Source organism: Solanum verrucosum, unplaced genomic scaffold (genome assembly GCF_900185275.1).
Source record: "Solanum verrucosum unplaced genomic scaffold, falcon-dt-bn FXZP01000277.1, whole genome shotgun sequence".
Classification (NCBI taxonomy): domain Eukaryota; kingdom Viridiplantae; phylum Streptophyta; class Magnoliopsida; order Solanales; family Solanaceae; genus Solanum; species Solanum verrucosum.
This window is the reverse complement of record NW_026019945.1, coordinates 158,493-174,254: the sequence shown is the minus strand read 5'-3', so window position 1 is coordinate 174,254 and position 15,762 is coordinate 158,493. Positions and strand designations below refer to the sequence as shown.

At 35.7% G+C, this 15,762-nt stretch overlaps 3 protein-coding genes across 3 annotated transcripts; 1 reads left to right on the top strand and 2 right to left on the bottom strand.

The window, feature by feature from the left end:
• Positions 1-250: 250 nt before the first annotated feature.
• On the bottom strand, positions 251-4,492 carry LOC125808748 (uncharacterized). Its single transcript, XM_049488412.1, has 3 exons — positions 4,304-4,492; positions 1,698-1,886; positions 251-1,174 (listed from the first exon to the last, which is right to left on the bottom strand). The coding sequence occupies exons 1-3, from the start codon at positions 4,484-4,486 to the stop codon at positions 764-766; spliced, it is 783 nt and encodes a 260-aa protein (XP_049344369.1). The 5' UTR covers positions 4,487-4,492; the 3' UTR covers positions 251-763.
• A 1,659-nt stretch (positions 4,493-6,151) lies between these two features.
• LOC125840445 (uncharacterized) lies at positions 6,152-6,756 on the top strand. Its single transcript, XM_049519442.1, has one exon. It carries the CDS (start codon positions 6,153-6,155, stop codon positions 6,753-6,755), a length of 603 nt encoding a protein of 200 aa, XP_049375399.1. The 5' UTR covers position 6,152; the 3' UTR covers position 6,756.
• Positions 6,757-7,158: 402 nt separating this feature from the next.
• On the bottom strand, positions 7,159-15,421 carry LOC125808063 (probable LRR receptor-like serine/threonine-protein kinase At1g56140). The gene is made up of 24 exons (XM_049487849.1): positions 15,281-15,421; positions 14,276-14,453; positions 14,024-14,095; positions 13,878-13,949; positions 13,725-13,796; positions 13,541-13,612; positions 12,640-12,711; positions 12,461-12,535; positions 12,244-12,315; positions 12,074-12,145; positions 11,909-11,980; positions 11,624-11,695; positions 11,478-11,543; positions 11,010-11,072; positions 10,837-10,890; positions 10,687-10,751; positions 9,979-10,358; positions 9,663-9,861; positions 9,417-9,581; positions 8,994-9,112; positions 8,561-8,771; positions 8,212-8,443; positions 7,977-8,127; positions 7,159-7,700 (listed from the first exon to the last, which is right to left on the bottom strand). The coding sequence occupies exons 1-24, from the start codon at positions 15,390-15,392 to the stop codon at positions 7,332-7,334; spliced, it is 3,087 nt and encodes a 1,028-aa protein (XP_049343806.1). The 5' UTR covers positions 15,393-15,421; the 3' UTR covers positions 7,159-7,331.
• Between the last annotated feature and the right edge of the window lie 341 nt (positions 15,422-15,762).

Sequence of the window (15,762 nt, the reverse complement as noted above, 5' to 3'; positions counted from 1 at the left end):
TTATTAACTTTGAATTCTGATTTTAACTTTGTCTAAACAAGAAGTTTGTGTACTTGAACTTTATCTCTAAATAGATAAATAAGGGTAAAGTTGCAATCAAACCTTAATTTCAAATGCTACAATTAGTTTCATTAACGTACTTTGAACTTTATCCCAAAAAAAGAAGAAGAGGGGCAAAGGTGACTGCAGATATTGTTAGTACTTAATTTAATTTGAGGGGATTATGATTCTTTATCAATACAAAATATGCTTTGCTAATGTAAAAAGATACAACACAACCCCCAAAAGAAGAAGAAAGGTATGTTCCTCTTCACATTGATTTAACGGAGAAACACACTGTTGGTGGTCTCACAATTCATTCATTCATTCAACAGAATCATGCATCCAAAGACGTAAATCTACAATGTGCCACCAAAGAGAATTGTACAGCCAGCAGCCTGGACACCAGTTTTCCGGAATGGAAAACAATCAAAACAGCACTAGAGTCATAGTAACACTGCCAGAACCATCTCACTCTGGCAGATGATATCTCAGTTTTTGTTGCTCTCTCACTTCATATAAAATGTACATTGTTTATATGTTCACAAGTATAAGGTTTCTATGCTCACAAGTACAAGGAACTATCAACATGTGCCAGAGCTTCCACGTGATCCTGAATGAAACAAAGTTAGCATCATTTCGAAGCCCAATAGACTTTCAGCTCTCTTCATATGAAACAACAAAGAATTGTATGGCCCAATTTGCATTAAATACTTTCTTCGTCTTACTTAACAGCTCGCACACCAATAGTTTTGACACGGAATCTATACTGAGGTTGAGAATCATCGTCATCATCATCATCATCGTCATCTTCACTAGACTCATCTTCAACCCTATCCCATCTAGAATAGTCAAGCCGTGAATGTCCTTTTGGCTGTGGAATTGCTTCCCAGCTAGACGACTGTTGTTCAGACGATTCCATTTTTGGAACATCACTGACTTCAGTTGTCTGTTTGACACTTTCAGACTCTGCTTTTATTGTGGTTACTTCCACAACATCTCTTTTGTCTTCTCCTACATCAACTTCATTGGTTTCTCTACCTGTACATTGTTCTTCCCAATCTACCTTTAAGTCATCATCTTCATCATCATCTTCTTCAAGCTCTGCTTCATCTTCAGGTATTGGAGCAAGTGACTTTCCTTGAACAAAAGAAGAAACATCTCTAAATTACCATCTATGAAAAGGGTCAGATAGACGAGGAAAACAATCTCGTTTACTTTGAACACTTTTGGCCCAGAAATGAAGAATCATGAAACCACCACTCTATATGAGCACATAAATTCGACTATATGGTGACTCAATTACAAAGGAGGAAACAAAATCAGAATGTAATGAGAGTCAATTCATTTGCTTGACCAATTTATGCCAAAAGTCCGTCCTAATTTGGTTGATGTTGATTTCCCCTAAGAATTAGCAAAGATATGACAAATGCTTTAACTATGACATTTTAATTAAGTTAATGGTAGCATACGAATAGATTTTTGAAAAAAATATACATGAAAACTTTACTCCATCAAGCAGCACCATAATGTAAGTAGAAAGAAACACAGGCCCATTATAGTTAAGCCATAGACAGAGCCGCAAAGGGTAGAGAGGAGTTGGTGAAAAAAGTAAACAAACATGAAAAGAAAACCCAAGAGAAAGGCAGAATGACTACCAATTGTGTCTTCAGACGGGCATGGAGGTTTTGATACACTTCTGATGATGGATTCAACTCAATTAACCTGTTGACATCGAAAAGTGCTGAATGGTACTCCTTGAGGGTGACTAAGGTTTGAGCGCGCAACATCAGCGCGCCTGTGTGTTTTTGATCAAGTTCAAGCACCAATGTACATTCATCTGCTGCCTGCAACATGAGATGATAACAAACAGTAAGCTCAAAGAAAGCACTGAACAGATAAATCCTCCCTCTTTTCTCTAATTTATCTTTCTTCAAACAATAACAAGAGGAACATACAGTATACTGCAGCAACACAAACTATAGCAACCAGGCATCATTTTTTTTTTGATAAAATATGCTCAGAAAAAAGGCCATAAATATCTGACAAGAGACACGTTCAACGCTGTTGGAGTACTGTCCATTGTTAGGATCATCATCATCAACTGCTTCAAGTTTAACGGTTTACTAAAACTGAGACTGAGTGATCACTTCTTCTTCCGCTCACTCATATGCTTACTACATTATCGATAAAGGGAAAACCTAAAATAAAAAGAAATTGTTCAAGCTAACTTGGATATTTCTATTTGCTAATAGGAAACACAATATGCTAGTTTTAGTAATTAATGAACAAGTTATTCAAAAAAAATTGGCTGTATTCGGGTATCAAGCAAACCTTGGATACATAAAACTTCGCAGTTACCTAGTTATCAATTATGTACACAGCCCGGTCACTGAAAACAAATTACTAACATCCACTGGCGGAGCTACAGCCTTGGAAGGGTGGTTAGCTGAACACTCTTTGCAGGAAAATTATATCATTTGTAGAGCTGAAATATCGTTTTTAACATACAATTATTCACTCTTGTACACTCTTGACACAACTGAGAGTGATAGCTCAGCGGCCAAGGGTGGTCTGACTTTCTAAAGAAGCACGGGTTCGATTCCTACAGCTATTATTTGTGTACATCTTTTTAAAAGTAAAATAGAACAAATAAGGTGAGTCGTTCACTAACTCTTGCTGCTTGTGCTGAGAAAATATACCTTCATATTAACTATTCTTCTTAATGGATTCTTGTGTTATTATTGCAAGAAGACAACGAGAAATATTTTATTGGTATCAAAAAAAGGGGAAAGTATTTTTCATTAAAAAGCTACTCCCTCTTTGTCAGTTTATGTGATATTTTTCGCTATTCAAGATTCAAACTATGTAAATTTTCACCAATATTTTAAAATGTTTTATTTTTATCATATTGATATGAGAAATATCATAACTTACAGTAATTTTCGTACAGTTAAAATATAGTGTTGATTTAATCCAACTTAGCTTCAAAGATTAATCAACTTGACACTCGGAAAGCAAAATAGATCATATAATTTGAAACGGATGGAGTACTATCTATAGGCATCACAAAACTAAGCACAAAACATACTCTTTTATTTCAGTATTCGAGATCTAACTCAACTTCAAAAGCTAGCTCATGAGGGGAGAACTTCTCAAGACCATATAAAGAGTCTAAATTCTCCTCATCCCACTGATGTGGGATTCAACACCCACCTCACGCTTAGATTGGACACCTGGAGCGTGGACAAGTTATAAGGGGACCCAACATCGGTAAACCACAAATTGGAATGGGCCTAGCTCTTATATCACGTTAAATGGACCTTATAAAGAGTCCAAATTCTTCTCATCTCACCGATGTGGGACTCAACACTTATAATACAATTTGATCATTTTTTAGGCAATTTCGTAGTGCCTAATGTAATGAAGAGATATTTAGTATTGTTTCTAATGAGTTTATTATTTTAAAAAAATTCAAGATATGAAATCTTTTCGAATAGAATTGAATAATTATTTGGAATATGCTTTCACTAGAAGAATTTATTTCTTCTATTTTTAAGTTAGTTTTAATTTATAGGATTGTTAGTACCATAACAAGTGCTTTTATGACTTAGCTAAATATTATGTAGCTTCACTTAAAAATTCCGCGCCCATTCATGATTTTTCTTCTTTCATTTTTTAGTATTTACCTCTTCGAAGTTTGAACACCCTTCGCTAAAATCCTGGCTACGCCTCTACTAAAGTCCAATACAATATTCAGTTCATGATGTGCACATCAGTTAAGACCTTAAGCTACTCATCGAAGCCCGTGTATTTCGAGATATAAAGAGCCAACCAACAAGGAAAACCAAGGACCTAGAAAACCGAAAAAGATGATTCACTGGCTATCTATGGGTGTAACTAATCAAAGAAAAAAAAAAGTTGATTTATTGATTTGGAACTTAAAGCCCAAGCAAGTAGGGTCAACATTAACTATAAAAATGAAAAAGGATATCCCTTTTTGCTTCATTTGAACTATGTTATTGCTGAAAAGAGAAACTTTATAGTACATGATGAATTCAGTAAAAGATTGAATTTCATTTTTAAGCTATTTTCTAAAAGAGCAGCCATTTGTTACCAGGGCCATGGTTTCACAACACTATATCAGCTAGCAACTCGGAACCATTGGAAATGAGAAAGGTCAAAGCATCAAGTTCCAAGTTTCAGAGCTCGAATTCAACAAATGTTTGATGTAATTATGGATGAAGATAAATAAAGATGTAACCTTTTTGAAATCGTGAAGTTTGAGGAAACAAGCAGCACGATTGCTGTGGAGAGCGATCTTTTGGGACTTGGTTTTAGCCAAAGAAAGTGCATCCGTATAAAAACCCAGAGCTTCGGCATATCTACCTTCCCTGTACATCTGGTGAGCTCTTTCGATCTTGTTGATGGTAGCTGATGAGGCCATGTTTGTATGTATGTACCCTAATTAGAAGAAATTGAATTGAATAATACAGAAAACAGCAACTTGAATTTGAAAAATTGGGAGAATTGAGGTTGAAGAAAATGGAACAATCAGTCAGAGAAGGAAGTAATCGATCGGGGGCAAAGCAAATAACGGAGCGGCAATGCGTGTATGAGCGGGAGCAAAGTTACGGGTCCACCCTTTTCCAAAATGCTTCCTCTTGTCCCGTCACTGGGAAAGGAAATAAAATGAAAAAGGAAAAGATCTGATTGCATTTCCCAATATACTAGTACTAGTGTAGAACCATTTAATTTTGAATATTAATCACCAATAACATATTCAATTATTAATCTACTATATCCTTATTTCAACTTCTACAAGTACCTGTTTAAAGTCATTAGACAATTTTATTAAATAATATTATTCAACTAAATCTATCAAAGTAAAAAATGAGACAAATGACTAATATAATGTGTACTTCTGACAAGAAAAAAAAACTTACTTATACGGTTAATATTTACTCCAAACAATGAATATATAATTAATATTTTATACTATAGTTTTATCTTGTAATCACAATTAATTGAATATATGTAACATCATTTCAGTTTATTGCTTTATCATAATAAATAAGGATTGAATGCGTACTCACGTGATTAATCAAAGGACAAAAAAATTATTTGATTTTTGTAATTTAGTCGAGGAAGCTTGTCTAGTATCAAACTCTACAAGAGTTTTCTTTAAGCAAATAGTCTTGCCTAAGAGAGTTTGTGACCATGAAGGATTTGATCCTTTATTGTAATTTAGTCGAGGGAGTTTGTCTAGTATCAAACTCTACAAGAGTTTTCATCAAGTAAATAGTCTTGCCTAAGAGAGTTTGTGACCATGAAAGATTTGATCCTTTATTGTAATTTAGTCGGAGGGAGCTTATCTAGTATCAAACTCTACAAGAGTTTTCTTCAAGCAAATAGTCTTGCCTAAGAGAGTTTGTGACCATGAAATATTTGATCCTTTATTAAACAAAACGGCAACAAAGAGTTCACTTCGATTCTCATCCAAAAAGTCACAAATATCTTCTTATGCAATATAGATGGCATTTTTAGCTTAGACATCTTCTTCTTTTTTATGACAAGAAAAAATTCACAGCTGCTATTTTTTGGATGGACACAAAATAAGATATTTTTAGTTTAGATATCTTATACTATAAAACTAACTTTCCTCAAACATCAAAAGTTAAACTACTTAATCGTATGAGATAAATAATAATGGAAGATGATGACATGTAGATGACTTGATATAAAAATCGAAGCATTTTTGCCACTAAACAAATAGTTAAAACTTCTTCAACTTGTACAAAAAGTTGCACGTGATATTTCATAAGACAACATATTCAAAAACCTCAAAAGGAAAAAAAAGTTATTTAAATAATTGTAGGACGTTTTCCCATTTTCAGAAGAAAAAGAAAAAAATATAGTCATGAATCCAGATCCAGCTAAGATTTGCTAGATCTGTAAATATAGGAGTCAGTCACATTTGACGAAATCCATAAAATCGACCGTTACATAATTTCAAATCCGAAAGGACCGTTAAAAAGGAGGGCTCCTCTTTACTTTTTCCCCCCGCTCGCCAGTCCATTCTCCCCTAATCCCAAAGCAACTTTCGATCTCCAATGGCGGGCAACACTTCAATAATGGAATCCAAGCCCTTACACCCACTTCACCAAATCGCAGAAACCCCAACTCACAAGTTGCTTCTCAAACAATGGCTCAAAGAAGAAGAACTCATCCTCAACAGAATCGCTACCAAAGAAACCCAAATTGACTCGGTCCGCAATGAAATCACTCAGCTCTACTGTATTTTCTTCCTGTTCCATTCGATTTCGCTTATGCTTTTATTCAGTGCTTCCTCCAAATGGGCTTCGAAAACGGGGCTTTGCCACCGTTCATGGATCCCGTCAATCTGTTCTCTCCTCTGCTCTATGGGTATCATTTGGGCTGTTAGGTACAAGACGGATACGGAGAGTCACTTAGAGAAACTGTTGGAGAGAGAGAAAGAGGATGGGAAATTACTGGCTAAGTGTGTGGAGGAGTTGAAGAGAAAAGGGATGGAATTTGATTTGTTGAAGGAAGTTGATGCTCTTAGGAGGGCTAAGAGTTTGAGGGTTGAAGCTAAGGTGGTTCGAAAATGGTCAGCTAGAGACTTTGTGTCACTGTTTTTCTTCTCTGTTACTTGTCTGGTACTCGCTTTAACCAGGACCATTTTGTGTGGTTGATACTTACAAGGTTTGAATGGCTGTTATGCTCTACAACTGAAGCTTTTAGCTTCTGTAATCATTTAGTAGAAGGAAATTAATTGTGGGGAAGTTGCAGAATATACTGTTCTGCTTTTTGTATTTTTGCAGTTACAATGATTCTTATTTGGCAATGAATTCTTAACATTTTCAGCTTTGCTTGATTGTTTCTGCCTGCCTGCAAAGGTAGAATGTTCCCTGCAACTTGTTTGTTTTCTTTATAAGCTTTTCAGCTATTTTATCCATCAGATGCCTTCAGCTTTTGGTGGATTATGCATTTTATATCAATAGTGATACCGATTCATGTGCCTAACTACATGGTCTAGGCAGCGTAATAGCTAGAGCATGGGAGAAAAAGAGTTGTGTATCTTTTAGTCATAGCAATATTTTGAGTATCACTCTCTTAAAAAAAGATAGGCAAAGTATCAGTCCTTAAATCAACGAAAACCTATACACAAATGGTTATAATACATACATGCAGAAAGAATCTAACATCTTCAAAGCAAACTAAGGTTTATTTGATGTCTCGCTTCATCTCTGACTGAAAAATAGAAGATTTCATCTACCCTCTCCAATGATGTCACTGAGCATTGGTGTGTCCTGACCTGATGGTGAATAATTTGTAGTCGCGGCTGTACTTGTACCCACTGATGAATTTTGCATTTGCGAAGAATGATCACTCATGAAGGTTGTTGTATCTTTGAATTTCCAGTCAGTCAGGTATCCAGGTCTGGAAGTCACAGCGGCAACCTCAGCATCTCCTGTAAGCATTGCTATTGCACGGGACATTGAGGGTCGTAATCCTGGGGATGTTTGAGTGCATAGTAGAGCTATCCCTATTACTTTTTTCACTTCTTCTACATCAAATTCAGATAAATTTGCATCCACTAGCTCAGTTTCGCGCTTGTTCTCATGAAGCTGCCAAGCCTAGAAGAGCAGTGTACACAGGAGTCAGTGAATATGGTTAGAACTAAACGATAAATGTAGGAACCACAGTACAGCATGATAAGTCAAAGTCTTTAAAGATAGATAATAGAGATAAAAAGTAGAAAAGCGTGAATGCAAAGGAAGATATTCTTCCATTTCGTTAATCCAAGTGGTATATCAATCCTGACAAGCTAGAAGTTGCATAACCACTTGGAGCAGCAATGAAAGCACATTGTTCTAATGCTTTACTAAAAGCAAAGAAGGAAAGGACTTTACCCACTCAAGAAGGTAGATCTTGTCTTCTTCCAAGCTCTCATCAGAATTTGTTCTACCACTGACAATTTCTAGAGCTACAACTCCGAAGCCAAACACATCAGCCTTCTCTGTCAGATGTCCGCGCATGGCATATTCTGGTGCAAGATACCCTCTACAAGAAAATGCTAACGAGCATGAAACAAAACTATAGAAAAGGAGTCTAAGAATGAGACATCTTCCATTTTCAGGATCTTACATTGTGCCTGCAACACGAGTGTTTATATGTGTCTGTTTGTCATCATAAAGTTTTGCCAATCCAAAGTCTGAAATTTTTGGGTTTAGATCTGCATCAAGCAGGATATTGCTGGCCTTGACATCTCGATGGACAATACGGACTCGAGATTCCTCATGAAGATACGCTAGACCCTTTGCTACTCCCAAGCATATCTGGAAGCGTGTTGGCCAATCAAGATATAAAGATCCTTTCTCTGCACAATTGAAGCCATAAGCTCAATAATCATTCTATAAAAATCAGGAAATGTATTTTTTTTTCTTCTCTTATATGATGAAAGGCAAAAATTCCAAGATATTGTATTCATTAGTACCAAATAATGCTTGATCAAGACTCTTGTTTTCAAGGTACTCATAAACAAGCAATCGTCTGTCTCCCTCAATGCAGCAACCATAGAGTTTCACAAGATTACGGTGTTGTACAGCTGATATAGTAGCAATCTCTGCCACAAACTGACTCTTTCCTTGATGTGATGCCACAGACAGTTGTTTAACAGCAACAACCCTCTCATCCTCAAGTGTTCCCTATGGACCACATAAAATTGGTTCAAGATTCAGAGATTTCAATAAAATCATTTCCTGTTTTCCATATTTCATAGCAAAACTAAAGCAAACAAGAAAGCACAAGTATTTAGTCATGGAACATAATTTCTTGATGTTTGAGAAACATGTGAGCTATAGGTGCAACAAAAATTGCAATATGGGAACGCTAGTTACTTCAGGACTTCATGTGGAAGAAGATATTACCTTGTAAACTGGTCCAAAACCTCCCTCTCCAAGCTTATTAGAAGAAGAGAAGTCACCAGTAGCAGCTCGAAGTTCTGAATAGCTGAAAGTGTAGGGTCTGGTATCTATCCCCATGAACTCTGAAAATTTGAAGAGAAAATGTCCTTAATAAGCCGAAGGAATCAATTTCTGGGACTTACACACTAGAACATACATTATACATTATTTCATAAGGTGCATAAACTGAAGGAATGCAAATGCTGACTCCTTGCATTAACTCTTGCTCAACTAAACCAAATTGTCAATATCAAGAACAAAAAAAAAGAACCTTGAAATGGAAGTGTTGCTAACCGACTTTCCAAGTAGCAGTTAAACTCAAAGATAGATGAATCACTTGAAAGTTGAAGACGGAAAAACCATACAAGATCAGATTGCATTTCTTACCTTCATCCTCCAAAGCCTTCTGCTGTTTTCTTTTCTGAATTAGGTAATAGACAGCAAATAATGAAATCAAGCTTATGACTCCAACTCCTACAACAATACCCACAATCAGACCGGTCCGGTTCTTTTTTGTAGTAGGAGGCTGGTTGCTAACAGTGGGTTCAAAATCTGTAGAAAAGCTTAGCAGTGTGAGTACAGTTCTGAATGCCTCATTTAAGAATCTAATTTATGTCTGTAACTCATGGATACCTGGGGTTGCACTGATTGCTGATATGGAAGGTCCATATGTGCCTTGTATAGGTACACAGCAGGTCCCTTTTCCAGCCCAGAAGAGATGTATTTCAAGATGATTATCAGAGACCTGAGCTGTAAATCGCCTTTGAACAGCTGCGAGGGATCTTCCCCCAGCCTCCCTCTTAATGTCAAAATCTTTCAACTGCCGAATTCCCTGGAAAAAGATAACCATAAAATTATTTAAGTGATGCTCTTTTCGGACCCAAATCATTCCAATGTTTCTTTGTTTATGAATAATATATGTTTCTCTATTTTTAAAAATAATGCATACCTGTACATAGATGTCAAATACTCGTCTTCCAACACTTTGCCAAGTTGGGGGATTTAAGATTTCTGACTCTGCAAAGTGGAGGGTCACAGTGTAATTACCATTCTCAAGGCCCAAGCCATAGTATCTGAGTGATCCAGCGGAAATTCGTGCAGTTTGGTATAGCTCAGAGTCCAAGGTGTTTGTAAACTGAGATGAGGTGGAGCTTGTCAAGCTCTGATTTGGACGGTCAGAATGCAGACCAGCATTACTAACAGCCCACCTCCCTGTACTAGTCATGAAATATGTTGCTGGACCCAGAGTCTCATTCTCCCTCTCATACGATATCTGATCACTAGATCTTATTGCACGCCCTCCTCCACATTTAATTGCAAAGTCGGAATCTGTGAATTATGAAAAGTCACATGCAAGAGAAGATAAGAAACCACTACACAGCTTTATATTACAACATTAGCAGTAGAATAGAGTAGGAGATGTCGTTGTTTCTTGGTAAGCGACATATCATAAGAACAGAAAATGTAGGACAAATATTACAGATTTAGGTATATTACCTTAAATGGACGAATTCAACTAAATGGATATTGATCCATTCTGATATTTTGGTTTATAGATACAAAATGTAAAACAACAATTTTCAAACTTATTCATGCTAATGAAACCAGAAACTTGGAGTAGGATTTTTGTCGTCAAGGAATTGTAGGAAGCACTTACATATTGGACGTCCTCGATTGCAAGGGAAATTCCGTTGAAGACAATTTAACCCCGAAGGCAAAGAACTGAAGACAAAGGAAGTATCACCCATTTAAGTTCTTCAAATAAAGAAACAACTATAATTTTGCTGTCAACTAAATTTCTGATTACCTGCTATCTGATTGATCTATTTGTTCTGTTGTGAAGTTGTTGGCAACTAAATTTCTGCAAGTTGCCAAGTATCATTGTTAGCATGCTGATCACAGTCAAAACTGAGACCAAAAGGTAGGGAGAAAAATGATAAGGTGAAGCATTATATAAACTTCAGCTATTCTCATACTTACAATTGCAGATTTTCATTGATCCAAGAAGGGAAGTTTCCAGATAACTCGTTGTAAGATAAATCTCTACGTGAAAAGATGGGATGTTAAGCATTTCAGATATTTTTGAGCGCAAAAATATAAAATATGTCATGCATTTATATGTAAGAGGGAGATAGTAATTTAGAGTTTGCTCCAGCCGCATTAAATTGCAGCATCAGTTCAAGAAGGCCATAAGATAAAAATATTTTGAAGACTGGATGCTATACACACAATTACATGCTAGATATTATGAATCAATCTAGTAAAGACTCTGGTATTATCCTATCAGCATTACCTAGTAAGGCCTCAAAGTCTCAGTAAGAAAGATGATGAAATCACTTATAACAGAAATAGTTCTTCATTCTCCTTAATAAGATGGTGAATCTGTTTGAAAGTTCAGTATATTCATTTCAACAGAAAGGATATCATATAAAAACAAGAGTTACTCACATAGTCTGGAGAGACCGTATCTTCTGAGCTGGCAGGGTGCCTGTTAGCTTGTTATCACCAAGAAACCTGATGATCGAAAAGGGCATTAGCACATGAACACATAGTTAAGGTGGTATCAATTATAAGCAATTTAAATCATCTGTTACAAGTGAGTCAGCGAAGTCAGATTGAAAAGTGCATCTGGAATACGCCCAGTCAAATTGTTGAAGCTTAAATCCCTAAGAAAAAAATAAAATAAAGGTTAGACCAAAGGGGTAGTAATTGATCAATATAGTAGCACATGAACTTGAGTTGATATAGTAGTACGACACTGTTAGAAGGGTTTATGCTCACATATGATGCTATGGTCATATAAGTGAGATAATTAAAGTTCAATCCAATAGACTGAGGACTTAAATGTTTATAAGAACATTATCATGCTCAGAACTCACAGTAGTGACAGGCTCTGATATTCTCCAATATTACTTGGGATGGAACCTGAAATATTGTTATTTCGTAAAACCCTGGAAATACCAAATTCAGTTGGTCAGAGAAGAAGAAAAGAAATAAAATGTCAAGATTTGTAGCATGTGGTGCTATGTCATATTGTTCCTTACAGCTTGCTTAGAGACTTCATATTCCTGAGAAAGTCAAGTGAAGAGCTCCCATTGGATAGATCACTTATTCTCCTGATAGTTATGCAGCAGATGAAATATCAGATTCTGCTAAATGTAAAAGGAGATTCTAAACTATGAACAAAGATGATAAAACAGTCGCAAAAACTCACAGATCGGTTAAAGTGGTTAAGTTGGAAAAGGAAGCTGGTATTGGACCCTCAAAAGCATTTCCTTCGAACCTCCTGTGGCAATAGAAAGCTCAGTCACAGACTATGCTAGGAGATGCAGCAATGGCATTATAGCAATGCTGCAAGAAAAAGGAGAGACCATTCTCGAAAGAACTCAAGAATTAAAAACTGGACATAGTTCAAGTAACTGTGGTCTCACAATACAGTAAGCTTTGTCCAATTATTTCCAATGAAATCAGGAATCCTCCCTGTAAAAGCATTATCTGAAGTCCACCTGAAAGACAAATAGTTCGTTTTCCAGTTAGATTTCTTATACACAAGTTTCTTCAAGTAAAAATTGGGAAGCTATAGAAGAAACGCGTGACAAAGAGCTGTTACACTTGTTCCAAGTCCTGCAGTCTTGCCAACGTCAATGGTATTGGTCCGCTAACGCCAGCGCTGTTGAGATAACTAAGCAACGAAATAGTAGGTTTTTTTCAGAAAAAAAGAAAATCAAGCTACAGAAATGACAGAATAATTAAATATAAAGAAATAGAAAGATGTTACAATATTCTGTTATAAGAAAACAGTTTCATACATCGCAAAAATCCTATGAACATGTGAAATTTCAACAATCAAGAAGTCTCTATTCAGGAGAAAATAATTTATAAACCACAAAAATAACTTTTGTTTCCGATGTTTGAGAAACTCTCATGTATTTGTTATGTTTTATTGTTTGGAATCTGCTATGTCTGATATGTGTGCTATATATTTCAATTTATACTATTTTTCTTTCCTTTCTATTTATGTATGTTGCATGTTTAAATTAGAATTTTTAGGCTTCAAACATGTAGAATGGAATGAGAAAGAAAAAGAAAAAAAAGGCAAGGAAGATTGATACCAACGTACGTAAAATGAGAGTTATATGTCTTGGCCATGTTGTATTCTATATCTTTTTGCTATTCATGTGACAAATATTAACAACCTAACAATAACATAGCTTATCATAGTCTTCAGAGAAGGAATGATTACTTTATACAGAAACTAGAGAAGGATTTAGTCAACTATACTCCTCCTCTAGCATGAAAATAGAGCAAGCAGAACATAGATTGCATTAGAGCGTTGACAAACTCCTGCTCTACTAATATAATTTCAGGGTCTTGCAATTGATATATATATTGAAACAATGCAACACCATCTAGATTCAGTATGATGTTCACGAACAAATAACATATTTCTCAGGCAAACTCCAAAAATCTAACAATTAAGATTTGATGTTAAACAATGCATCATAACTTACATCTGTGTCAGTTTTGTTAAGTTTCCAAGCTCTGAAGGCAGAGGCCCGGAGAAGTTGTTTGTGCCAAGACTCCTGCAGCACAAGGAAATGATGAACAAATGCAGAGAAACGATGAAGATTGATGCTCTTCATACATCGATAGATGATATATCATAAAACCAAGGACATGATTATAAGAACATACAATGATTGTAACTCAGTCAACAACCCAATTTCCTTTGGAATCTCCCCTGACAAAGCATTGATGCCAAAGGTTCTGAAGACACCAAACATTTAAATTATTCCAAACACAAAATATCATGATTGAGCATAAATAACTGAAATAGAGTAGACTTACAGCCATTTCATTCTAGTCAGATTGCCAATGGATGGGGAGAGTGTGCCTGTTAAGTAATTTTGGGCCAAATTGCTGCAATTTGTAACCAAAATATGAGTAGTTGGGAGATAAAACATGACAAGTATAAGTTAGGAGGAAGTAAGTACAGATCATCGAGGAAGGTAAGACTCCATAATTCATCTGGGATTTCACCCCTGACGTCCAGTGCATAAACTCTCCTGTAAAGAAGCATTGGAAAGAGAAGTGAGAGTAAATACCTGAACACTAGATGCTATTGCATACAAGCAGCAGCAGCAGTAGCACTATTAAGATTTTTTGAGGTCAATACTAAAATAAATGCCATTAGAACCAATTAGGAGCTGTATGTATATACGAGGTGATTGTGTAGAGTGACTTACAAGCCAGTGATGTGACAACGAGTGCTGTTGTTGGCAGAACAGTCGCATTTGATGGAAGGATTAAAATCTCCGATGGGAGTTGAATCAATGGCAGCTCCACTGCATAACTCACCACTAATATTCCACTGATTTGTAGCAGAAATCCCCCAATTTTGGAATATGGAGTTTAATATACGGGCTGCACACTCACAACTATGAGAATATATAAATTGAATTCATCATAAAAATCACAAATTCAAATGTCACTAAGTAGTATTTATGAAATGATTCAAAATTATAGATTAAGCAACAGTCATAAAAGAGTTTTTGTGCACTAATCATACTGTACAATTTTCAAAATTAAAGTTTACACTGACAATGTAAAATCATTTTAGTATATTGTCGTTTTACTAGCAATTAAAACTTGATGTATGTAATTAGACAAATTACACTGATAGAATAAAAATAATTGTGTAGTATAATTAATTAAATTGCAGTTAATAAGGATAAAAATCACTTATAAAAGTTGACGAGCTCAAGTCTTCTCCATGTGGATCACAATGCTTACACAGCTGTCGTTATCCAAATACCATGGTACAATAATTTTCTTAATACTGCTGAATTTTCGCTGTCCTCACTTTGGCCTTTTCTCTCACATAGTTTTAGGACTGTCATATTTATTTACTAGTTTAATATAATTATTAACTTAATTTTTTACAAATATCTTATGTATACTCTTTTCCTTGTAACTTTAGGTATAAAGTTTGGAAAAAAGATATAGAGATGGCTATAAATTAGTCATTGTTGTATAAACCAACTACTGGTAGCATATTAAAAACATGAATGAAAGTGAGGACAGAGGAATAACATTAATAAAATACATTTCTTCTGCTTTTATTGGAGTGGAATTTTTTTGTTGATTTAGCACAACATGAATGATTGTTAATTAAGAAGGGGAACCGGCGCAAGTGTCATATTTGTACAATAGTAATACGTAAGTAAATTTGGAGAAAAAGAGGAAGTGACCTTCAGAAGGATCAGTTGTTTGAGCTACGGCTATCTCAAAGATGATCCCCAACGAGTAGATCAATATTAGAGCATAGCTTGCCCACGGCCACGGCAGCGCCGCCTTGTTCATGTTTAAGTTCTTCAGAGATAGCAGCAGGATGAAAGATGAACAGAGAGAGAGAGGCAGTTGCCAAATGAACAAACAATAAATATATAATTGCACGTTGTCAATGGTTGACCAAGGGGTTTGGTTAATGCAGAAAAGAACAAGTTACAATGTGGGTTTGGTTGGTGACTTGGTAATATGCAATGCTATCAGATCATCATTTAGCCAACTTTCCTAGAAACCTATCTTAATTGGCGCAACTCTTCTGTTTAACTATAATAATAATTGGGAGGAGTATTAATTTAACACTCCAAAATTAATAAACCCTGCTTGCCAATTGGCCAAAGACTGCTATTTCATACACTACTTTTTATTTCAAGAATCCAACCGATCA